Source organism: Notolepis coatsorum (assembly GCF_963971535.1).
Source record: "Notolepis coatsorum genome assembly, chromosome: 10".
Classification (NCBI taxonomy): Eukaryota; Metazoa; Chordata; class Actinopteri; order Aulopiformes; family Paralepididae; genus Notolepis; species Notolepis coatsorum.
The window spans coordinates 44,614,152-44,641,220 of NC_140174.1; the positions used below are offsets into that span (position 1 = coordinate 44,614,152).

Consider the following 27,069-nt stretch of genomic DNA (forward strand, 5'->3'; position numbering starts at 1 on the left):
CGCTTGCCAGAGTCTTAAGTCGCTCCCTTCTCTACTACACAGCCTGTCTGCGTGTGATGCTGGATGAGAGCACCACGTTGATTTTGCAAACGCCCGGTTGTCATGGCAATGCTAAGGTTCTAAATGTGAGTGCTTGACAAGTGGGCCTATATATCGCCACATCCTCTGCTGTTTGCACAAGAGGCTTCGACAAAGCAGTGAGCACGAAAAACCCTTGTCTCCAAACCTGGACGGATGTGACAGGAAGGACTCCAGGCCTTGTCCGCTGCACGCCACGAGCGCCGTCATAATGGGGTTGCCGGGGGAAAAGGAAGAGCTTTGAAGATGAACTTAAAACAAGGACTGCGCCCTTCGAGTATTTATTTATTTATTGTATTTATGTGTGTGCACATGTGCAATGCATGCATGCATAGTATGTATGTCACTGATTCTTGAGAGTTGGGACAAAACATGTCCTACATAGAAAAGTCTAATTTATATAAAAAAATAAAGAAATTCATAATGAGTGATATACTCACAAAGTTACATCTAAAGGTATTGTGTATACTGATGTTATGTTTTAGCACATATATTTGTTTTTTGAGGGATATTTGTTTAAATGTATAATCTGTGGTTAGAAGCTCCCATGTTAATTATCTTGTCCTCAGCAAGGGGTTACATTATTGACCAGCCCAAAAAAGCTTGAAAGACCTCTCCACTTGTGAAAACATACATATCAAATCAAAGATAAGGGTTATACATGTATAAAACAATGCATGCCATGAAACTCAAATAATATTGCCCATAGAAATCTACCTATCAAAGTTGTGTCCTCAGTTTATGTCAACTCTGTCAGACCTTTTCATAAACCTAATTAAATCAGGCAATAGCATGGCTAGCTCTATCCCTGAGGACCCCTTTTCCTTCCCCTGAATGTGGTGAATGCAACACTACCACACATGGTCTGGTAAGTTTTACACTTTTTGATATTTTAGACAAACAATGTCAATATTCCGATGGTCACAGCTGGAACATGTCAACACCGTCTCTCCGTTATTATACTTTTAAAAAAACAATAGTGGATTGAATTCAAGTGTTTCAGTGAGATTATTAAGACAGCTAGCAACTGCCAAAAAAACTAGCTAGCTGCAGTGCACAATACAGGCTTGGAGGGAAAATGTGTGCCCTTTTGTCAACTCCGTCAGACGTCAACTCCATCAGATTGTGTGTCTGACGGAGTTGACGTGTAAACTGATGGAGTTGACAAATCCATCAATAACCTCATAATATGCTATTATTATACTATTTTTGAACATGGTAAAGGATTTAAATGTTATTTCAGAGTTTTATCTGCACAGAAGTGTGCATATAATAGCATGCATCAAATTATTATTTTCTTTTAAGTTATTTTGTGCATCACTGTTTTGAATTTGATGCAAATTTGCAATGCATGAGGGTCATCTTTTTGTGTTAAATGGCTGCATAAAGCAAGCATTTGTTGACTCATGTTGATAAGATTATTAAAACTTGGAACTTGAAAAATATCTGTTTAAGGTAGATAAAAAAAGATATGTTAAAAAAAATGCGATTAATTCATGATAAATCGCGAGTTAACTATGGACAATCATGCGATTAATCACGATTATATATTTTAATCCATTGACAGCACTAGTTGTAATATACCCTAGGATTATTGGAATGAATGTCTTTGAATTTTCTCCCACTGCTTCCACTGAACATGGATTTTGTCTGCACAAGCCAGTGTGAAGATGTTTGCAACATCTAGTTGTAGAAACTACGCACTGCAGCTTTAACGTCAATCAATCAATCATGTTTAGTAAATAGTCACCTGATTTTATAGTCTTATTCTAATACATTTTCATGACTTTTGTATTATAGGAAAGCATGGCTAGACAGAAATTGTCAGTTGAGGAGTGAAGGAGAAGAAATAGAGAGTACCAATGAAAGAGAAGAGAAGAATTACACAGTGACGAAGAGAGCAAACATGTCATGCAAGAGCAGGAAAGACAAAGGTGGAAAAAGAGGGTTCAAGACAAAAAAGTAATAGAAATAGACAAGATGGGAGACAGGGCACAGAGGTATCGGAGAAAATATTGGAGAGAGGTCCAGAAAAGGTGCAGATAGAAAAGGTCCTGTGAAGGTGCGGTGCTGGAGGCAGACACCCCCCCAGATCAGGATATTCTAGATAACAATGCCAGACAGCGCAGAGAGTCTCTCAGACAGGAACAGAAACAAAGTAAAACACGAAAAAGGCATTCAAGTTAATGAGAGAAAGGGAGCATCCTCAGAAAAAGCCAACATTCATACAGGGTGTAACACAGAATGTCCAGGATTTCTTCCTGAACTCTGCACGTGTGACGATGTGTGATGATGGATAGTGCTAATGATGGCTTTGTCATTATAAATTATTTCCCATATCTTTTAAAATCTTCGAAATTTTGCAATACAAAATTATGTAGGTTAGAGTTATCCTATCCCAAAAATGTACTCATATTTAAATTCGCCATTAAGAAATGCATCATTTAGACACCTTGCATGTTAGGATTTCCTTCAGATTCATGTTGGCATCCATGTATGGCGAAGGCCCGGACTGGCCATCGGGAGCTCTGTCTGTCTGTCACACACACACAAAGGGAGCCGCATGTGATTGGTGGAGGCGGTACCAGGCCATACAACTGATTGACAGTTGAGATGAATGAATGAATGAATTAATGACTTTATTTGACAATATAAAAAATAAACATGTGACAGAAGAGCACAGTCGGGATATACTGCCAAGGATGAAACACAAAAAAGCTCAGAGCTTATTTCCATTGTGGTCCTTGTAGGGGGGTGGGGGAATGTCATGCTTAAAACATGCATCATACAAAACGTGACATCACAACACATCACATATACCATTTAACATTTATATACATACAGACTCATACAACATGCAAGGGTGCCTTAAGCTAAGTGTCTAGGTATAGTCCCTTTTGAGCCATGTCTTCAGATGGCGAATGGAATGGCAGATGGCACTTCTGCAAAATGACAGGGAGAGACAGCGAAAGACAAAATTTCAAGCATAACCTGCGCTTGAAGATGGACAGTGGAAAAAGAGGAAGGGTCGAGCAGAGAGGGAAAGAGAGAAAAATACATACTGCTTACTGCTTGTATTTCACAGAACAGTCAGATGGAAATTACTGGAAATGAAATGTTTCAACAGTGGAAAAAAGAGGAAGGGTGGGGCAGAGAGGGAGGGAGAGAAAAATACATACTGCTGACTGCTTGTATTTCACAGAACAGTCAGATGGGAATTACTGGAAATGAAATGTTTCAACACTTCAACAGTGAAAAAAAGAGGAAGCATGGAGCAGAGACGGGACGCCCTAAATGTTGCCGCTAAATGTGGCAACATTGACCAAATGTTTTCTTGCACCACGGGACCACCAGGTTAGTCAGTGATAAAAATAAACATGCTAGCTAGCTAACATAGCTAATGTTACCATGCATCATCATCATCCCCTGTCATTTTTCCCCCGCATAAATCTTTTATTCAACTTCAGTCCTGATCATAACCATTTAAATTTTTCTTGTAATGTCAGATTAAAAATGAAATACTCTAACTTTTCTGATTTCTGAGTTGTTAAGTCTGACATTACAAAAACTAAAAATCCATCAAAATCAGTGTTGTTGCTAATCATTGACACATGATGATTATAACAATTATTAGCCTGTAATAATCCCCCCCAGAAAAATCCACTTTGCATTTGATATATTGAAAATATTTAAATGTGTGTGTTTTTTTAACAATAATTTGTGATGCCATCACAAACAATGGCATTTAAAGGGTAAACATTTTAAAAGTCCTGCACCAGCATGTAGGGAATTAAGTCATTGTAACAAAAATCTTCCTGGTGGGGGACCCCCAGACCCCCTGCTTAAAAATGTGCCTGACTTGGGCTATATTTCGCACTATATTTCCTGGCCTGAATAATTCCCCCAGTCCGGCCCTGCAAAGGGGTGAAAAATGGTCAAATCTGCCAGTTTGAAATACAAAATGATGTAAGTTAGAGTTATCATATCCGAAAATGTTTCCTATATTTTAATTCCCCACAAGAAACACATATTTTAGACACCCCTCATGTTAAGATTTCTTTAAAATTCATGTTTGCACAAAAGTATGGCCCGCCCTAATATGATGACCACTGGTGGCTAGCCAAGATCATCGATGTGGATACAGATCAACAAGATGTAAAAGTGGAATTTCTGCATCCCCATGGTCCAACAGAAAAGGTTCTGTTTCTGCCCAGTTCAAGACATCATAGTGAAACTAATCGGAAATGCAGAAGGAAACGAAGAGGAGAAGTGCAGGGTGAGAACGTGGAGATCAGGAAGTTGGGTAGATGAAAACAGGGACGAGAAGAAGGGGTCCTGGTCTCCATGACTGTTTTTGTTGTTGGAAACAGTGCATTTTGTAATAGTTGGAAACAGTGTATGTAAAGTTTGTTGTTATTACAATTGAGTTAACAAAATGTTCAGTATTAACATTAACAAGGAGTTATTAGTTCTTATCATTGTCACTTCCATCTGTTTAAAAAATGCATGTGTTCATTTATCAGAGATGCATATACAATTTAGTCAACTCTGTCAGTTTCTCGTCAACTCCGTCAGATCTTTGTCAACACCGTCAGATGTTTGTTTTTGTTAATTCTGTGGAAAATACAAATTCCTTCTTCAGTTTATGTTGTTTAAGTAATAAAGGAGCATCAGATCTTCATCCTCTTGTCTTATTTACTTAATGATCTTTTTTTTTATCATATCAAAATTAAAAACAAAGTTTGAAAATGCAAATATTTCTAAATCTGTGTTTTCAGAATAGTGTGAAATTACACCTGAGGTTTATATATTATATTTGATTGCATACCAGAGTAACTAAACACTATTACAACATACTTCAGAACCTTAGATTCTTGTTGGACTGGAATAATTAGAATTATATACTTTTTTGTGTGTCTGACGGAGTTAACCCAAATCAAGTTTCAAAGGGAAACATGTGAATTTGTTCAAAATGTTTTTCTATGTAGAGCCCGCACCTTTACATGGTTAAATAGCTCAGACCTTTCTCTATATGAATATACAACTCTAATCAATATAGTGTGCATTCTCAAAATATAATATTAAAAAGTGTTTTGTCCCGACTCTCAAGAATCAGTGATGTATGTACAGTATGTATGTACAGTATGTGTATATGTGTGTGGATGTGTGCCTATGTAGGTTCTACCCAGAAGCACTAAACCCCAATCCAATTACCCAACCCCCCCCCCCCCCCTACTACTACTCCTCCCGGCCCGCCAAAACTGAGTGGAACCAATCCCCACTGCTAAGTCAGTTGGTATGGAAACGGATCAGCAAAGCTCCAGATATCTCTTTTAACGACTCATTACTGACTGCTGCCGCACCATAATACCACAGCTCCACTCCCAGGCAGAATCCCCCACTCTCCCTGCAGGGATGAGCAGAGTTGTGTGTGTGTGTGAGTTTGTATATCGATGGCTGGCGTGCCCAACAGCAGCCGTCCTCTCTCTCTCTCTCTCTCTCTCTCTCTCTCTCTCTCTCTCTCTCTCTCTCTCTCTCTCTCTCTCTCTCTCTCTCTCTCTCTCTTTCCTTCTGTTTTTCAATTTCCTTCCCTTTTGCTTTATCTGACTTTGTTTCCTCTTCTCCATAGCTGCACTTGCGTTTGAAGATGACTTTGCTGTGATGTGGATAACATGATTGGATCTACTCTGCCTGCACTGGACACACTTGTAATCACACACTAGATAGAGAGAGAGAGAGAGGTAGGTAGGTGGTAGGTGTGAGTGTGTGGGGGGGAGGGGGGTTCTCCTATTCAGTCTTTTGGCATTGAACCCCCCCCCCCCCCAAGGAAATGAAAACCCTGCATGAAAACAAAACATTAAAAATGAGGAAATCACACATCTGCCGTAGAAATTATGTATTATGAAACACAAAACAGGGTTGACTGATGACGCTGCCGAGCATCACAGCTTCGTTTCATCACTCATCAACGCAGCTGATTCCCAGTGGAGGAGCAGGAAGGAATACTCACACAGCCTGACATCCTCCCTGCCTCTCATCTGAACACACTGTCAGAAAGATGAAGGGGATGGTGGGGTGGGTGGGGAGAGAGAGAGAGGGAGAGGGAGAGAGAGAGGGAGGGGGAGAGGGAGAGATAGAGATAGAGAGAGAGAGAGATAGAGAGAGAGAGAGATAGAGAGAGAGAGAGGTGAACACTGTGCCCATCCTCCCCTGGGTCCAGAGCAGCAGATAATATATCATGTGTTCCGTGCCGCTGGCACGGATGCTGTTCATAGATAACATCCATGGCAGGAGGATGTGACATGCTGTGTGTGTGTGTGTCTGTACCATATGGAGAGAATAAACAAGTATGAATGCAGGTGTATGTGTGTGTGTGTGTGTGTGTGTGTGTGTGTGTGTGTGTGTGTGTGTGTGTGTGTGTGTGTGTGTGTGTGTGTGTGTGTGTGTGTGTGTGTGTGTGTGTGTGTGTGTGTGTGTGTGTGTGTGTGTGTGTGTGTGTGTGTGTTCATAAACGTGCCATTAGCCTTAGGATCGCGGGCCAAACAGCTTGCAAGGTTTTGTTTTATCTTCTCTGTTTGGTGGCCAGGAAGTGGGATTTGGTTCCATCTCCTCTGTGATTGGTAGCCAGGAAGTGTGATTAATTCCATCTCCTCTGTGATTGGTAGCCAGGAAGTGTGATTTAGTTTTATCTCCATTGTGACAGGTAGCCAAGCAGTGTTGTAGAAGATTCTTTTTGTATCCATTGATGACCTAAAAGCATAATGACCTTCTGTAATAGTGTGTGTGTGTCAACATACTTCTTGAAAAAAGGCTTGACAATTGTTGTAGATGTGATGGCCACACTATGCAATTTACACAGTCATATATATGTGTAATGGAAATGTATGGTTGAAACATGCAAACGTTCAAACGCACACACACTAATAAGCATTGGAGGCTTTTAACCATGCAGGGCCGGACTGGGGAAATCATTCAGGCCAGGAAATATAGTGTGAAATATAGCCCCTCTGTATTAAATGCAGACTCATCAATCAATCAATAACAACATTAACGATAACGTTAACGTTAGCATTAGGCTAACGCCAAGCTGTAATGTTACCAGTCTCGCGTCTATCTGCTAACGTTAGCATTAGGTAATAACCGGTTTAAAATGGATGGTGATTACCTCACGTTGTGTCTATTCTGCTAACGCCGACTCATCAATCAATTAATAACAACATTAACACTTTAATCGCCATGGGTTAAATTCATAATTTACCATCCCTCACCAGCTCTATTTGTCTATGGAGAAGTTCCCCTTCTTTGCAGGGCTATAACTTTTTAAATTCTATTGCTAAATTGCCATTATTATGGCCCATTCAATCTCCTATATGTATTGTTCAGGGTGTAGCAACGTTAAACTTTTTCATTCACATATTCATACTAAAATATGGTCTAAAGTATAAGTATGTTTTTATCGTTTTCTGCAGCTTTCTCCAGAACTTGATTTATAGCTCCAAATGCATTATATTGATGATGAAATACAGTTTGATAGCAATCGGCGCGAGATAAAAAATGTCAACTGGACGTGGTTCTAGAAGTTACTGCGTATCATCTGATGATGACCGGATGGGCGGGGGATCATTTATAATTCCGTGGGCAGCGTTAGATGATTCATCCAGAGTGGGTCATATGTTCATCATAGCAGTTTATATGGAACACGTTAGAATATAACGCTGAATCTTACCGTGGCTTCCTCTCGCCGCTGGCAGATGAGCGTGGAACAGAATTTTTTCTATTATGGGATGGAGAAATGCCCGATCCATTTCCAGGTTGTATAATAGTATATACGTCCAAATCATGTTGTTTTTTCGAGTTATTTGCACCGATCGATGTTCACTGTATCAAGACGGAGTCTCTCTAACGATAGCGAGTGCCCGGACCACATATGGATGAGCACTTCCGGTTCAAAGGCTCATTTCCGGTTGGCGATCTGCCGATCGGCCACCAGATGGCGCTCTTGAACCGCTAGAGAGTTGAGTGGAGCTTTGCAGTGTGTCTCAGGGCTCCGGAAAGGAAATATGATTTCGATGACAGATTTTTGAAATATTGACATCAAAGACGAGTTACGGCGTCTTCGGCAGAATGAGCATGGCTAGGAATGACGTCTTAACTCGTCCCCGGCGATCATAGTGTTAACGATAACGTTAACGTTAGCATTAGGCTAACGCCAAGCTGTAATGTTACCAGTCTATATCTGCTAACGTTAGCATTAGGTAATAACCGGTTTAAAATGGAGTGTTGGGCACAGCAGTAGTAAGTATAAGTACTATATCCCCCTACAGCTATAAGTACTATATCCGCCCTACAGTACATAGAAGTACTATCCCCCTACATAACGCGCGTCGATAAGGGGGCGTGTAATAGGGTAGGGTCACGTGGGGTCAGTGGCCAATCAGAGCAACGCGGAAACGTAGATAACCTAGGTGGGGAACAACCAGGAGATCACTGCAACTCACACAAGTTGGAGAACTATCTCTCTCTCTCTTTCTTGCTCACTCACACACACACACACACACACACACACACACACACACACACACACACACACACACACACACACACACACACACACACACACACACACACACACACACACACACACACACACACACACACACACACACACACACACACACACACACACACACACACACACACACACACAAAGAGAGCCGCATGTGATTGGTGGAGGTGGGACCCTTACAATAAACAAAAAATCCATCATAATCAGTGTTGTTGCTAATCATTGACACATGCTAGCCTGTAATAATCCCCCCCAAAAAAATCTACTTTGCATTTGATTGCAAATATATGCCATCACACACAATGGCATTTAAAGGGTTAGAATTATAAAATTAATATGTGGTGTTATGATCAGGGCTGAAGTTGAGTAAAGATTGTATTATTTTCAATCTGACATAAAAAAAAACAGAAAATCCATCAAAATCAGTGTTGTTGCTAATCATACATATGCTAGCCTGTTTTTTAACAATAATTTGTGATGCCATCACAAACACTTGCATTTAAAGGGTACAAATAAAAAAATGCCTGCACCAGAATGCAGGAAATTAAGTCTTTGTAACAAAAAAAATCCTGGTGGGGGACCCCCAGACCCCCTGCTTAAAAAGTGGCCTGACTGGGGCTATATTTCACACTATATTTCCTGGCCTGAATGATTTCCCCAGTCCGGCCCTGCATGGTTAAAAGCCTCCAATGCTTATTAGTGTGTGTGCGTTTGAACGTTTGCATGTTTCAACCATACATTTCCATTAAAAAATTAAAATAAAATAATTATAATATATATATATATATATATATATTATAATTTTTTTATTTTAATTTTTTAATGGAAATGTATGGTTGAAACATGCAAAAAAAACGTACCTCCCTATAATAGTGGGGGTCGCGGCTCTCTGACACCGTTATTTCGGGCGTCGTGGCCTGAAAACTTTGTGAACCCTGTGTGTTGCGTATGAGAGCAAGATAATATGGATAAATGCAGGGAGAGAATGTGTGCGTCACTCCAAAGTGTACACTGTATATTGGTACTGTTTGTACTTTTCTTTTAGAAAAAGTATATTAATTTTGTTGGTCTATTAATTGTGTTTGAGGTATTGCTGTACTAAACTGGAAGCAGGCCCACCCAGGCCTCCAAAGTGTACACCGTATATTGGTATACTGTTCCTACTTTTCTTTTAGAAAAAGTATATTAATTTTGTTGGTCTATTAATTGTGTTTGAGGGATTGCTGTACTAAACTGGAAGCAGGCCCACCCATGAGGCTAATGTGTAATGTGACACTGCCACCCAGTGATCAAACGTGGAATATCAACGTGCTGCAAGTCTTTGTCACCTCAACGCAGGCGTAAACATAATATTTTCCAGGTGAAGAGGGAAAACCTTTACATGTCAATTAGGGCTTACTACCTGGAAAGGCCCAGACAGATAAGACATCTGTAGTTAAAACAGAGGTGAGAAAATGTGTACACATTACACTGATGATGGTCAGTGCATTCTTTATGTAAATAAATGATACATTTTTGCATCTGAGGAGTCTATAGATTTTGTGAGTGTGTGGGCATTTACTTCATACATATACACATTACACTCGCCATATGGATAGATCATAAATATAAATAAAATTGACTCAGGAGCCCTTCCTGTTGTATCACAGTAATCTAATTTGGTACACGTAAGATGTCTACATCTTACGGCCTTACGCTAAAAAAATGAAAGATAGGAAGCCACTTCAGTGCAAATGTACATTAATTTGCTCAAACAGTGCAGAACCTCTGTCCCTTGTGTTGAATGTGAGTGTGTGTGTGTGTGTGTGTGTGTGTGTGTGTGTGTGTGTGTATGTGGTGTGGTGTGGTGTGGTGACTGACACACAGGCTCTCCACCTTGCATGGTCTCAGTCTGAGTCACACCCTGACTTGTGAAGGGAGAAGGTGCCCTAATGTTTCTTTATTATTGATCAATAGGCCTACTATTTGTGATGGTCTAGCTAAAGTAAAAGTGGTAAAGCGCTTTGGATAAAATAAATAAATGCAGTCCATTTACCATCTACCAACATTCAACTGGAATTATATCCCTCAATTAGATAGATAGATGGGCGGGGTTTATAGGCTTTCTCACCGTTTGATTGTTAAATCGGAAATACCGCCTCCTCAGTTTGGCCGACGCCCGTTTTGTCCAATGAGAGACCACCTGACAACTGACTGATGGGTAACCTGACCAATGAATCGCGGGATAACGTTGCTCTAGCGGTAGTGCATGTACAGCTGATTTGCAACCCGCCGAAGCAACACAAGAGAGGGAGGGAAAATGTCGCTTGTTTCCAGACGGACCGTTCTAGGATCAGTGCTCTTTTAGGAAAAATCTGACGGCAAAGTGGTGAGTGGGAAAGTCGTCACTAGTTACACACAGTAGGTTAGCGCTCAAATTCGGAACGACCCGTTCAGAACCACTGTCTTCCGTTATAATGCCAACAATATTTTGCCCTTTGTTTCCTAGAGGCCTACTGTTCAGCAAACCCCCGTAGCGGCCTGGTAGCCATGATGATTGTCAAAGTCACTGCTACGTGCCGTGTTGATACTTGTAACGTTATTACTAGGCTACTATGTAACCGTGTGTGGTGTTTTGCCTTGGCGGGTGTGGGTGTCTACCTTTTATGAATAAGTCATTAATAGATTTTCTCGTTAAATATGGTTCAATGACTGCTTCTCTCGTCTGTTCTATGGTAGTTTTAATAGTTTGCGATTGTGCGTATAAAAAGTACCCAGCTGAGCTCGTGCTCTTATCATCAAACTCACCGTGACGTTGCCAGCGATTATAAACAACCTGCTAAGTTTGTTCAATATAATTAATGTGGTGCATCATGTGAGCGGCTACCACACATATATATACACGTACAACTCCGCACACCTATTAAAATAAATGTAACGCACCCAATCTGAATGTGTATCACGATTGTTTTAGAATCCTACCTCACTCTTATTACTTTTTTTTTTTAAATACTTTTTTTTGTAAATGTTGTAGTTTTATAAAACATTATTAGAAAAGCCATTCTACCAGTGTGCATTAGTGTTACCAACCTAGTCAGTGTCTGTTGAGGAAGAAAAACAAATCAATCAGTTAAAACCATCCATTAAAAACAAGAAGCTCATTCATTGATCTAGGGATTGAATGAATGAATGAAAACTTTATTTAACAGATTGCAGAATGGATACAATACAGTACGGCTCAATACACACAATTGTTAAGGGGTTGCAGACCAGAGAAAGACGTTTGTCTTGTTTACATCAGGCCATCAGGGTCCCCCATTTTCAATTCATAGTGAGATTCACACACTTGTGGTGAAGCTGAAAACAAATGAGCTGCTTTGTGGCTTATATCATACTAATGTATTATTTTTTTCTTTCTGTTTTCAGATTGTGTGAAACGTCCTACTTTAACGTTAGACTTTCGTCTTATATATATATTATATATATATATATAAAATAACAATAAAAAAAGAATAGTACAAAGAAAGTAGAGAGAGTGAAGCGTAGGGTGTACGACAACAACCACATCATTGACACTTAAATCAGCTCACCCTCGTTGATCAGTTTTGCAGCTCCGGCTGTAACTATCTAAGAGGAGAACATACTGTAACCCTAGATCAGACCCTAGCAGGGTAACGTAATCTCACTGTGAAGCCCACGGCCAGCAAGGTAAAGTTTCAGCACAAAGTGAGGGATGGACCCGTCCACCAGTGTAGTGGGGCTGGACGCCCAGGGTAACATGCTGTTCCGAGTGGTCAAACCCGTCATGGGGATCTTTCAGGTGTCTTCGGAGCAAACCAGCAGTGTAGGCCACGTGGTCGGGGACTTGCAGGGTATGTCCGAGAACCCCATGGGACTCCCTCAGGGCCAGCTCTCACTGATGTCCGAGATTCAGCCTCAGATGCAGAACCAAATCCTGCCTCAGATTCAGATGCAGCCTCAGATGCAGACTCAGATGCAACCTCAGATGCAACCTCAGATGCAACCTCAGATGCAGACTCAGATGCAGTCTCAGATGCAGATACAGCCTCAGATGCAGCATCAGATGCAGCATCAGATGCAGACTCAGCCCCAGATGCAGCCCTGTGCTCCAGTCTCCATGGATATGGCCCAGAGCCATGGGGCGACGGCGAACGCAGCACCGACCCCGGACCAAGTTTCGCACGTGCCTTTTGCAGAAGTGTCATCACTTCTGGACCCCAACATGAAAGGATCCAAGGCTCGTAAGTATGATTCATATTTTTTTTTTATCCACTTTTTCTCCTCCTGTTTTTCTGTGTTTTTCTCCCATCCCAATTTAGTCGTTATGCCAATTCCTCCCTCCCCTTCCTGGTCGTTGCTCGCATGTGCCCCCCACTGGTCGGTCTAGGGAGCCCTGGGCCCTCATTTATCAATGGTGCATACGCACAGATATGTGCGTAACCCATGCGTACGATCATTTCTAAGCAAAGTGTGGGACTTATGTGCTTGACTTTGTGCGTATATTTACGCACAGCTCAGACCGTGCGTACCTGGCGCCCAGCGGTAGAATATTAATACTGCAACGCGGAAATAAGCTTTTGTGCATTAGTTTGACTGACGTGTTCGGTATGACCCGTAATTCATTATAGTTAATTGTAAAATAGCGACAGTAGTGCTGTGTAATTATTGTCAAACCCTATAAATAGCATTTGGAATAGGTCTTTCTTTCCGAATGAATGCAGCATGGTTTATATATAGCGTTATCGGAGGGCGTGCACTGACTGCGCTCCGCGGGGAACTGTTTTCAGAGATAGGACAGTCTATTTGCCAAGAGAACATAATATTATAGAGTCCGCTACCCGAGACACATTCTCCTTGATTTGTACCGCAAATTGGGACCCAAATTAAGTGTGGAACAAAACGCACATGCCATCCCCATGCACATTCAAGTCCTCTCCACCCTCGGGTCTTTTGCCACTGGCACGGTTCATGTTGTGCCGAATTCGGACTCCCTGCCAGAATCGGACCCCCCTCGGGAAAACGCGCATAGACTATCAACCTACCCAGCATGTAATACGTTCTTTGTTAGAACTCAATTCGTTATTATTTTGCGCATAGATTGCAAAAATACGGGAACGTTTTGATTATATTTAAAAGGCTTTGACATTGTAAAACGAAATAAGTGGAATTTCGAAGTTGTAAGCAGAATACAAGTCATATCACCCACACGATATATGCTACCTGTATCCAGAGCATGTACTGTATGCTTTTCATTCATTTAAGACACATTTATTGCAAGGGTTTTGTACATAAACTCAACAAATAACCTCTGTTCTCGTTGCAATGCGTGTTTTAATTCTTTCTTATACAGTAGGAATGGGGAAGAACACTATATCGTGGGTGTTCATATGACTTGTATTCTGCTTACAGCTTCGAAATTCCACTTATTTCGTTTTACAATGTCAAAGCCTTTTAAATATAATCAAAACGTTCCTGTATTTCTGCAATCTATGCGCAAAATAATAACGAGTTGAGTTCTAACAAAGAACGTATTACATGCTGGGCAGGCTGATAGAGTCTATGCACGTTTTCCCGAGGGGGGTCCGATTCAGGCAGGGAGTCCGAATTCGGCACAACATGGACCGGCTATGGAAACAAATCATAAATAGACTACTGTAAATAAAATAGCCTATAACATTATAAAGGATATAGGCTATAGCGGGGGTTCCCAACCTTTCTTCCCCAGAGCCCCACGATTCCTTGGAGACATATATGATATACTGGGTCCGTCCATCAGCGAGGAGATTTAGCCATTTGAGAATAGGCTATTATGGTCAAACGAGGGCCTATAGCCTATAAATATTATTAAATGTTTTCATAAGCGTAAATATACAAGGACAACAGTTATATTAAAGATCGAGTTAGTTTACTGTATGCAGGCTTCACAGGGCTCCGTGTGACGTGTCTGTGCCATGCGTTATGCGCAAATTACTGTTGCATAATGTAGGCTATGTTATTATATATAATTTATATAGGCTAATACCGACATCAAAATAGATTGTATGCCTCTACAAATCATATTAAACCATGCAGGTAGAAAATCTGTCACGATTTGGAATCAAATTGACGGAGAACTTTAATCCCTGGGTATTAATAGAATGAAACGAAAAAAGGCAGTCATATTCCAGCATGGTTATTAATGACACCAACGGCAAACAGTGGTTAACGGTCTTTATTAGTGTTTGCGCTGCCCAGGCAGCAATGGTCTTTAGGAAGTTAATAGATATCATATCCGACATCACCGTGTACTAGGGCTGTCCCCGACTAAGGATTTGGATGGTCGACTATGATTGGCCAAAATGTGCCGTTATTAGACTATTGGTCGACTAAAAAAAAAAGAAAATAAAAGTATAATTTTTTTTAATTTTTAATTTTTTTTATCATTCCATTTGGGCTGTGGGGGTGCTTAATGTCTGAAGGAGTCGACTGAAGGCTCCTTGTCCTCTGCAAAAGCATGCAATTGGTCCACTGATGGATACATCTTGATATTTGTCTAGTCTAGTGTGTTCATTAGACGGCTGAAATCCTCTTTCAGTGCCTCTGTGCCTGTTTTCGTAGGCAGTTAGCCTCTGGTATGCGTGCCATTAGCGTTAGCCACGCTTCTAGGCCTCTTTTCTTTTGGAAAGAATGATAAAAAAAATCTAAAAATAAATAAAATAAAAATATTATAATTTCTTTTTTTATTTCTTTTTTTACTATTCGACTAAGAGGTTGGTTAGTCGACTATGGCCCCTTTCTTATTAGACTAATCGACTAATAAGGGTCAGCCCTACCGTGTACACGTCTGTCAGCCTGTCGCGTATTTCTCCCATAACACGTGTTCGCTCGGTTTAGTCCATTTTTCCACATTTCATGGGGGTGTTTCATTACCGTATATGGTTAATTACGGGCGGTTCTATATGCAAACACTTAAAATCGTGCACGAGTGCGGAGCGTAGAACAAGTGGCATTTACAGTATCAACACGGAGTACTTGCAGGTGTGCGTAGGACCTGTGTACGCACGTGTGATAAATCCCGATTTTTCTGTGCGTACACACATTCTAAATTCCGTGCGTAGGAACGGAAATAGAACACTTTCAAGTTTCTTTAATAGTTGTCATACAGAAGTACAGAATACTTTTATACAAAATGCTTCTTACTGTTACGCTCCAGAGACTGTGCAAGACAAGATAAGTATGAAATAAAATAACATAGTATAGCATGTAAATTAGAAGTAAAAAAAATGAGGTCACAGTGTTCAGTATAGACATATGTACAATGTTTGATGCAGAATAGACGTAACTGAGTTACCATATAATATACAATACTGTGCAGTGTATTATACAATACTATATAGTGCAAGGCAGAAATGGGAAGAGGTGCAATTTAGGTACAATTTACAGTAGGTGTACGAGTTGTAGTGCAAATCCTTTATCAATAAATATAAAGTGTGTTTGTGTGATCTAAAGTGTGGAGAGTGGGTGCTGCAGTGTGTTGTTTGTTTAAGTGAGTGTGTGTGCTGTGTGCATTTGATGGTTGTTGCATAGTGTTTATTGTTCGTTTAGCAGCCTGATGGCCTGGGGATAGAAGCTTCTTCTGAGTCTTTCTGTGCTCGCCTTAAGACTCTGGTATCGCTTGCCTGACCGCAGCAGTTCAAAGAGGCAGTTGTTCGGGTGGCTTGGTCTTGTGCAGTGCTATTCCCAAACCAGGAGGTGATGTTGCCAGTCAGGATGCTCTCTATTGTACATGAGTAGAAGTTCCTAAGGTTCTTCTGACTGACTTGGAACTTCCTTAGGCGCCTGAGGAAGTAGAGGCGTTGTCGTGCCTTCTTCACAACACTGTCAATGTGTGTGGTCCATGTCAAATCCTCGGATATGTGGGCTCCGAGGTACTTGAAACTGTTCACTCTCTCAACCGGTGCCCCGTCGATGCTGAGGGGGCTGTAGTCCTTGACCCCCGACCTCCTGAAGTCCACAATCATCTCTTTTGTTTTGCTGACGTTCAGGGAGAGGCAGTTCTCCTGACACCACTGTGACAGATTCTCTACCTCTTCCAGGTAGGCCCTTTCGTCGTTGGCAGAGATCAGGCCCACCACTACTGTGTCATCAGCAAATTTGATGATGGTGTTGTTGTTCCGCTGTGCTACGCAGTCATGTGTGTACAGGGAGTAGAGGAGGGGGCTCAGAACACAGCCCTGGGGGGCCCCTATGTTGAGCGTGATGGATGAGGAGGTGCAGTTGCCTGCTCTTACCACCTGGGGTCTGCCCGTCAGGAAGTCCAAGACCCACTGGCAGAGGTCATAGTTCAAGCCCAGGTCCCTGAGCTTGGCTATGAGTTTGGAGGGGACTATGGTATTGAATGCTGAGCTGTAGTCAATGAACAGCATTCTCACATAGTTCCCCTGCCTCTTGTCCAGGTGTGATGCTGCTGTGTGCAGCACATGGGCTATGGCGTCCTCCGTGGACCTGTTGGGGCGATATGCAAATTCTACGCATTGTTGATAAATGAGAGCCCTGAAGTCTATCAGATGCTTCCTCTGAGACATAGGAGACAGCCAGCAGCATATTTTCACCTGCCAGCGCGGACTCTCATTGGTGAGGTGTAACGTGTGGGAGGTCACACTACCCTCACCATCTCCCTCCCTCGCTGTGCAGGCGCCCTGACCGACCTGTAGGAGTCGCTGTTTACAACGGCCAGAATACCACCCCACCGGCTTCCCTCCCGCTGACTCTGCCAATTGAGCCAGTATGACGGCCAAGCCGGAGGCAATGCTGACAGCCGGATTCGATACCAGTGTCTCTTCCGTTGGTGACGAGCGCTTAGTCCGCTGCGCCACCCAGCCGCCTTCTTTATTCATATTATTGTAAATCAAAAGCAAGAAAATAAACAAGAACTGTATTGACTCCCATCACATGACTGTGGATAATTTAATTGAAAAACATACATCTAAATTGTAAAAAAAAAAACTATTTTTATAAATTTTTGTAACTACAGTCACGACTCTCAGTTTTTGCATTGATTTTAATCACAAGTGTTTCTGCCTGTTATTTCGGTTTTTGAAGTGGTATTTTTAGGCCAAAGTTTGTGCTTTGTGGTGCATAGGTGGTTCTGCATGCCAGCCCACTGCATCACACAACCAACATGGGGCGGGGAATGTGATTAAAGGGGAATTCCCTAAATGTTATGCCAATGTACATTCACGTGCTGCTACACAGTAACATAATGACCCTTCCTTCTATTATAGTTTCCTTGATTCACCTCCCTTTCCCTCCACTTATTGTAGGCAAGTATCTGATCTCCTACGATGAGATCAAGCGACGACTGCAGGCCCCTGAGAAGATGTCCCTGCGCTCTCTGGCGGCCTACACTCGCGTCAGCCGAGGCCCGGCCAGCAAGAAGACACTGCTGGAGTCCCTCAACGTCCTGGGCCTGACGCCCAGCACCACCACCTCGGTGTCGTCCTCCTTCTCTAAACTCACTGAAGGTCAGAGGATCTGTGTGTGTGTTTGCACATTTATGTGACTAATATCGGGACCAATTCTGAGAATACACACCACAAAATCAGGACATTTGGGACCAAAATGAGGACTTGGTTTGACGTCCTGGTTTAGTTTGACCAGCTATAGTATTGTAGTGTGGGCTAGTTACAGGATGAATGTAAGTCTATGTAATGTGACTGTCCCCATATTGCACATAAACAAATGTGTGTGTGTACATGTATTGTACGTGGGTATAGGGAGGAACCAATACAAGGCAAAAATTATTGATGTGATGATATGATTTTCTGCTTTTTTCAACAAATTTTGAATACATTTAGGATGTCTTTCAATAGAGAATTTATTTTCTGTCCAGGTCTAAATTGTATACGTTTTAGTAAAAGTAATGGATCATTGGACACAGTATTGTGCAAATATTTACTCATGAACAGTATCTGCAGTGAAAATGTGGTGTTGGGGTGGGAGTAGAGAATGTAAACAAGTATGTGATCATCCTTTGTTGTGAGTAACTTTGGTATGTCTTTCTAGGGGACACCAAAGCCCTGTGTGGTGACATGAAGGACTTCTCCCAGGACTATGTGGACTATGGCAACATGGCTAAGCAGCTCATCCCAGAGACCAACACAGTTCAACACTGGTCCAAGATCATCGAGACCAAGTATGTTTCTACCGTCGGCCCTCAAGCCTGTTTTTAGTAGGCTTATCAGCTGCAGCGAATTCATTATTGACTGCCAACTTGAATAACTTTTTGAAAACCGTGTCGGATAAGGCTGTGATCAGATTAGACGCCTTTTTCTTGTGCTCAAACATGACGCGTGGTGTGCACATAGATAATTGAAAGTGCACAGGGCGCAACGAGCGATACCACTAGGGATGGGTACCGAATTCGGTACTTTTAAAGGTACCTACCGAAACACGTCGGTACTACCGAGTATCGATTCACGTGAGATCCACCGGTGCCAACTTTCGGTATTATGCGCAAAAAAAATAAAAATCCGTCACGTTTTGTTGACCGCAAAAACGAAACCGCACGTTAAGGCACAATACATGTTTTCAAACTCTCTTTGGGTGTTTGCAATTCATGGGGACTGGGGAGTATATGTCTCTGATTAAATCTTAAATTGTATTTAACACTGTATTTTGTAATTTGTTTTGTTTTTTTGTTTTCTGTTTCTTTGCTTGCATGTAATTTTAGCCATCTTAATTGTTAGTTTCATTGTGTATTGTATGTTGAGTACTGGCTTTGAATAATTAGTAGGGGTGGGACAATACATCGATCCAGATCGATATATCGATCTATTATCAATAATCAAATAGGATCGACGCAACGTAAAAAGATCGATTCATATTGCGATACTCTTATTTTGAAAATCCCCGCGAGTCATATCCGCCGGCGCCCAGTATTGTGAAACTCCGTGTACACATTACAGCAGTGTTTGCGTCTGCTGTAAAGCACTACAGAGCGTCTATTTTGCGAGCAGATATAAGTCTGTGCAGTTTTTTCCCCGCAACGGGTCAAATGCATATAACAGGCGTTGCATCGTCGCCATTCCTTTATGCCAACGTCGCGTTAAATATCTAAATGAACGTCGCGTTGGCTGCTTAAAAACTAAGCAGCTAAACGTGAGAGAGAACAGGAGAGTGAAGAGGGGACTTGGAAGGAGGAGGGGTGGGGGCTGTGGGGGACTGTGTGTGTGTGTGTGTCTGTGTGTGTCTGTGTGTGTGTTAAAGCTCAATATATAAAAACAAAAGTGAACAGGAGGTCTATTTGTATTAAAAACAATAGATTGTTTTTCATTTAAATGTCTGGAAGAGCTCAAAAATAAATACATCAATTGATATTTCCGTAGCCTTTTTTTAGTTGATCTAAATGTGACTGATTGTGTTAAATGGGCACATAATATCGCCTCATATCGATCGCAGGCACCTGAATTGAATCGTATCGTATCGTATCGTGGCAGACTTTGTGATATCGGCAAATATCGTATCATTGTCCAAAGAATCGATATCGTATCGTATCGTGATGAAACTGATGATTCCCACCCCTAATAATTAGTAACATCGATGAGCATTCTAAAAGCAATTCAAAAAAATACTCAATTTTAAAAACATACTCAATTTTAAAAACAATCTTAAATTGTATTCAACACTGTATTTTGTGTTTTGTTTTTTTTGTTTTCTGTTTCTTTGCTTGCATGTAATTTTAGCCATCTTAATTGTTAGTTTTATTGTGTATTGTATGTTGAGTACTGGCTTTTAATAATTCTGTTTTGCAATAATTGTTTTGTATGTTTTTTTGTATGGACCCCAGGAAGATTAGCTGGTTGCCATGGCACCAGCTAATGGGGATCCGTAATAAAATCAAAAAAATCTGATATCTATCTTGGTAGTGGGCAGGTTGTTAGAAAGTGTAGCTCAGTTTCCACATCTGCTCTGTCTGACATGGCTGTTAGCCACGGAGCGTCTTTAGAGGAGAGGAGATTGAATCCGGGACACAATGGGACACTGGCTCTGTTCATGGTCACAAATGGATTCCAGCTTAATTTATTTACTACAGATGACAAACGTGTTGTTTCTGTTTTTCTTTTTTACATACTTGCGCCACACGGAACAACTGATCACTACAGCCCAGCATCATATTACTGTAGCCAGTCTCTTGAAACACCACTATCTCCAAACGTTCTTTTGCTATGTGCTCGCGCTGCCACGGTGGGTTTTATTTTTAGCAGTCGGCTTACTCCTTCCATAGTTTCACATATTTGTAACCTGTTTAACGTTCTTAAGCTGACGTTAGCTAAGCTAACCGTCGGACATAACGTTAGCTCCTAGGGCTACAGTGCAAGCCGGCACAACTCGGGACAGAAGAGTAGAGGATGTGACGTCGGTAAACAAGCCACACACACACCGCAGCAGAGCGGGTCTTCTCCAAGCGGGGGTGGAGCAAAAAGAACTGCTAGAATACTCAATCAGCAGCAGAGTAGTTCATTGCTGCTAGATTGTTTGTTTGTTTAATCAGTTGTAAAATACTTTACATTAGTAAGATGTAAATAATAATAAAGTAATAATAATACATTATTTTTATTTATTAAATATTAAGTTTGGATTTTTTTTTTTACAACTGAGGTAGGTAGATACAATTTTTAGAGACTAAAGTACCGAAAAAAGGTACCGTTGGGTACCGGTATCGATTCACAGGTACCGGTATCGGTTCAAATGTGAAAGGTACCCATCCCTAGATACCACTGATTACTGTTGCTACTTCAGCTAACGTTACATACAGTAAGTGACATACATTACTACTCGCAGCCCTCCAGGCGTTGCTGTTTATATCTCAGTCGTGGTAAGACTTGGTCGTACGAACAAGATTTGTCAGAAACGGTCAAAATTAGCTTCTCCTCCATTATCGATTGGTTTGTTTTGCTTTGGGATTTGATTTGTAATAGCTCCCCTTGGTTGATTTGATTGGTCCACACAAGACCGACAAAAAGGTGACATTATCATCGGTGCGCTCCGTGGGTAAAGTTGAACCTTTTTTAACTGAGCGCCTGAAAAAGCATTCTTCAAAAACACGATGCGCGTAGTTTGGAGGAAACCTGTCGCGACAAAACTATTGAAAACAATAGGAAAAAGGCGCAGGGGCATCCAATGTGATCACAGCCTAACAAAACGATCTCTCTCTCTCTCTCTCTCTCTCCCTCTCTCTCTCTCTCTCTCTCTCTCTCTCTCTCTCTCTCTCATGCTCTTGCTCTCTCATGCTCTTGCTCTCTCACACTCTCTCTCATACTCTCTCATACTCTCTCTCTCACACTCTCCTCTCACTCTTTCTATCATACTCTCCCCTCTCCCTCTCTCTCACTCTCTTGCTCTTGCTCTCTCTCATAATCTCTCACTCTCTTGCTCTCGCTCTCACTCTCTTGCTCTCGCTCTCTCTCACACTCTCTCCTCTCACTCTCTTGCTCTCGCTCTCTCTCATACTCTCTCTCACACTCTCCTCTCACTCTCTTTCTCTCATACTCTCTCTCTCACACTCTCTCTCTCTCTCTCTCTCTCTCTCTCTCTCTCTCTATTAGGAACCACTTGGAGGAGATGAGGAAGTGTTTCAGGGACCCGGTCAACACCGGGGCCTTTGACAACGTCACACACGGCCTGGGCCTCGGGATGCTGGACGTCTCCCTGGACATGATCACCATGGTTATCGACCGGCAGATCCGCATCCTGTCGGGGGCCGCGGCGTCCGACCCGGTGGACACAAGCCCGCTGATGAGACGCATCCGCCGGCGCCACCGCAAGTCACGCTCTGCCGACGGCAACGACAAGCCCAACAGAGCGCCCGCCGGGGTCAAGGGGCACGGCAAGGGCACGTCGAAGGGCAAGGGGCGGGGCAGAGGCAGGAAGAAGACGCGGCTGGACTGCACAGGACCTGCCGCTCTGGAGGCGGGGTCTGCCGTCGCCATGGAGGTGGAGGCGGTACCCTGTGAGGTGGAGGACGTGGAGAGTCGCGTGCTCACCCTGGTCTCCGTGGGTTACGAGACCATCTCCAGTGGCCTCAATGCGGCTGGAAACATCTGATCCTTTTTCTTGGATCCACCGGTTCAGTGCTGAGGCTGGGATCTAGTCCTCAGCCAATAACATTATAGGGCTGTGTGATCCGTTAGATGCTGCTCAGGTCTGGCTAGCCCAATCTAGACATTCATAGAGCTGTTTAGAGGCACCGTTGGCACTTCCTTTGAAGCCTGTTTCTGTCCCATTTCGCTCTTCTGTCATGCTCAGGTTGGGATTTCTTTCCACCCTGTTCTCCCAACCTGAGCATGACATAAGAGCAAAATGTCCGCTGTGTGAACATGGTCAATAATGCATTATGATTGTACTTTTAATGCAATCATAATGAAGTATGAGTTTAGTTACAATCATGCAAAGATGGTGTTATGACTTATAACATCATGCAACATAATCATATAATTACAGGTACAGATAATAATCTATTATAACATCCATAGGTGTCAGGGTTCGAAATAGCCTTTTTTATTATTTTTCACATGGCTTTTCTTTTTATATATTAATTGTTGGAGGCATTTTCTTTTCGGGGACACTGGAATGTTACGATAAACATTGTCAACATTTAACCACACACCATTTTGTGGCTGCGACTTTCTTTATGGTGCAAAGCACTGTATTTTTTAACAGCCTTCGTTTCGCCAACATCCACAGTGACGACTCCTCTCACATTGGCTGTTTCTTCTGCCGTGGTCTGACGGCACGCTTTACAATAGGTCAGATTCCCAGGACTCATTATGAATTGAAAATGGGGGACCCTGATGTAAACAAGATGAAAGTCTTTCTCTGGTCTGCATCCCCTTAACAATTGTGTGTATTGAGCCGTACTGTATTGTACCCATTCTGCAATCTGTTAATACATTTTTCAATCAATCAATCACTTCACTCTCCTGTACTCCGTCTTGCACAAGCGCTGTTGGTCTTCCTCAACGTCGCTCGCAGCAGACATAGCATAACATTGAGATGGTGGCAGGGACTCGTCCGTGTTTAATAAACCATGTCTCCCATGTATCAGTAAAATTAATTGTAGTATTCTATTCCATTTTTGATAATTTAATGTTAACTCATTGAGCGCCTCGCTCTTTTCCCATCTTTACTCGATGGCGCCAGCGTTATTGACCATTTTAGCGATGTTTTGCGGACCCATCGTGTTTTCTGTATTATAGCTATGGAGACAATAGTATGGCTCATTTGACAGGCATTGTTCATAGGAGAGCTAGGGAGCTCCGGCTGAGTGTCTAGAACGGGGATCAAAGGAAAAAGCCCGAGAATTCTCGGCTATGGCGCTCAACCGCTGGCGGCTCAACCAGACTTTTCTCGGGTTTGGCGCAGAAAGGGTTAATGCCTCCAGATATTTTTGGGGCATGACTTTATTTAGATTTTTTTAATTGTCAATGTAATTTTTTTGCTCCTCGACTGATTTTAGAGGGCATATGATTAGAGGGCATTTTTGGCCCAAGCCCTCGTTAATTTTGAACCCTGATACCTCTAATATATTATGATCATCATTGTGGAAAATCCACAGAGTAATTCGTTATATTGTCATTATACTGTCATATTATACGGTTTTATGTCAATGACTATAATGTAACCATGCCAGTTGTGTTGCACATGATCTCCAGTATATAGTTATGAAATTGCGTTATAATGTGTTAGAAGTATGATTATAATGCCTTATAGACACTGGCTTCACGGAGCATTAAAAGGGAGGCTCAGGGACGCAACGTGGTGTTTCAAAAGCATTGGATAGAGCTGGTTATTCAGAACCAGGAGGTCACAGTCGTCATGAGTTCAGCCTCGGCACATGATGTCGCAACCCTTTAGGCTATGTTCAGACTGCCGGCCCAAATCCCTTTCTTTGGCCTATCCGGATAGAGAAAAGAAATCTGATCCAAACCACCTTTGGAGGTGGTTTCAAATGCGATTCCAATGGCGTCTCAGTCTGGACACTAGCCGCTCAAATAGGTTTTCAACGTGTCTTTTGCAACATGCAACGTCAGCGTCAAATCCAGAGTGACGGAAGTGCATCATAGCGGCTAACGTTAGCTGATAGCTATTTACTTAGCTTAGCTAATCAATTTGTCTAATGTCAAAAACAGAAGAAGAAGAAAAGTGAAAGTTGTTGTGGCTGAACACGTCACGTCTCATGTCCTGTTTATTATTTTAGCAACAGGAAGGCGAACTCAGGACCCCCCAGTTGCAGTAACATTCCATAGCATTTAGCTATGTAGCCGTTAATGGTAGCTAACGTTACCACAGCAACCTATGCAGGTCGGTGATGTCTGGACAGACAAATCTGATCCGATCACTTGCAAATCAACAGTGTGGACAGTTAAATATCTGATTTGAGAGCAGTCTGAACAAAGCCTAAGTCTAACTACAATGGAGCCACAGCAGGGTTTTTTTTGTTAAAAAAGAAAATAGTTTCTTACTTATTTTGATGTACTGATATAAAGCCAATCGATGATTATTATTTTTTACTAACAGCGAAAAGGCAAAATGCCTTACCAGCACTGAGAGGAGCAAGACTGGAAAAGAAATGCACCCCTGGGAAATGTAGGCTACATCCCAAGATATCGAACAATGGACTGTTTATATAGATGGTCTTGTTTTCAAGTCAGCTGGACAATATCTTTTCTCCTATCTCTTGTTTTGTAGTATTTATTGTTTATAATTTTTTTGTTGAACCATTAGACTCTCATGCTGTAATACAATATAGGCAACAATTTTATGTTCATACTGAAGCCTAGATAGATGACCAAAATATAAAGAGTTAATTTTCATAATCACATTGTGATTCTTTTTATTTATGTCTGGGTGCATATCAGGTTTTCCATACATTTGTCAATTACTGAATGAAAACAGAATGGTCTAATGAATTTCCTTCCTGATTTGGATTTTAGAACTTAAAGGTAGAAACTCTAAAGCCGGTGTCCAACAGCGACCTAGGCAAAAGAGGTACTGAACTTTGTTTATTTATCTTTGTTTTGGTTTCATGTGTGGATTGCATTTGAGTGGGTATATGGCAGGTATTTGTACTGCTGGTGAGAATCTTTGGCACACCAAAGGTCAAGCCAGACTCTCAAGGCACACCAAAGGTCAAGCCAGAATCTCAAGGCACACCAAAGGTCAAGCCAGAATCTCAAGGTACACCAAAGGTCAAGCCAGAATCTCAAGGCACACTAAAGGTCAAGCCAGAATCTCAAGGTACATCAAAGGCAGTGGCGGCTGGTGAAAATTATTCTAGGTGGGGCGGTGCCATATTCAATCAGTTTCAGTAACTACTAAGGATGTTCGATATTGGCTTTTTTACCGATATACCGATATTGTCCAACTTTTCATTTCCGATACCGATATCAACCGATACCGATATATGCAGGGTTCCCCCCCCCCCCCCCCCCCAAAAAACAGAATAATTTCAGGTAATCTCTTGTCGTGGAATGAACACAACATTATGCATACTTTTGACAATAAATAAAATAAGAAGTTGTTCTTACTTGCTTGCCTGGGTAAATAAAGGTTAAATAAATGTAAAAAAAAATATATATATACATATATATATATAATTCATTTCTTTTAAACAGATGCAGATAATTTCCGATATTACATTTTAATGCAATAAAACATCACGTATGAATAGCCGTCGCGTGTCACGCTTAATCCTACGAGAAGCTTTGTGGTCCTTGCTTGAACTTTCCATAAACGTGTCCATATAAATACATTTAGTTGGATCCAACACTGTCTGAATGTACAGTATCTTGTGATTATTATCAATTTCCGACGACGACAACAACTATTAGCCGAGCGTATGGGATTTCCTGGTGGATGTGATTCGGGACGTGATGTCACACGAATGCCATGCTCAGCCAATAGAGTGAATAGCCAATTCGACAATGACTACTTCGGGCGCTAGAGAAAGCGCCCTCCAGGCATCATATTTGAAGACGCTGATTGGATACAATTTAGTTGCTAGGTTCATTTATGTTGCCCTGTGAATTTTTCAATTGGCTGCGTCAAGTCAGTGGGGCTATAATTTCTAGCGCCTGAGAAGAGGGGATGAACATGACACACAAACAATGATTTAGATTTGATATATTACACGTTATTGTGCATTTTAAACGCAAACATACTTAAAATTAGTAATTATTATTTATTTAAAAAAAATATTATATTTTTAGCATCGAAATCTAAAATCCAAAACCACTTTCTTCTTCTTTCCACCAGTGGGGGCCCTAGCGCCCTCTATGGACCAGCCGCCACTGACCAAAGGTCGAGCCAGAATATCAAGGTACACCAAAGGTCGAGCCAGAATCTCAAGACACACCAATTTACAGTCACGGTAATCAATTATGGAG

The 27,069-nt window shown here is 41.7% G+C and overlaps 1 protein-coding gene across 1 annotated transcript; it reads left to right on the forward strand.

Annotated features, from left to right (window-relative positions):
• The first annotated feature begins 10,920 nt into the window (after nucleotides 1–10,920).
• LOC311235930 (uncharacterized protein) lies at nucleotides 10,921–25,492 on the forward strand. Its single transcript, XM_084323458.1, has 5 exons — nucleotides 10,921–11,012; nucleotides 12,050–12,885; nucleotides 17,947–18,147; nucleotides 18,689–18,818; nucleotides 22,231–25,492. Exons 2-5 carry the CDS (start codon nucleotides 12,357–12,359, stop codon nucleotides 22,727–22,729), a joined length of 1,359 nt encoding a protein of 452 aa, XP_084179584.1. The 5' UTR covers nucleotides 10,921–11,012; nucleotides 12,050–12,356; the 3' UTR covers nucleotides 22,730–25,492.
• The last annotated feature ends 1,577 nt before the right edge of the window (nucleotides 25,493–27,069 follow it).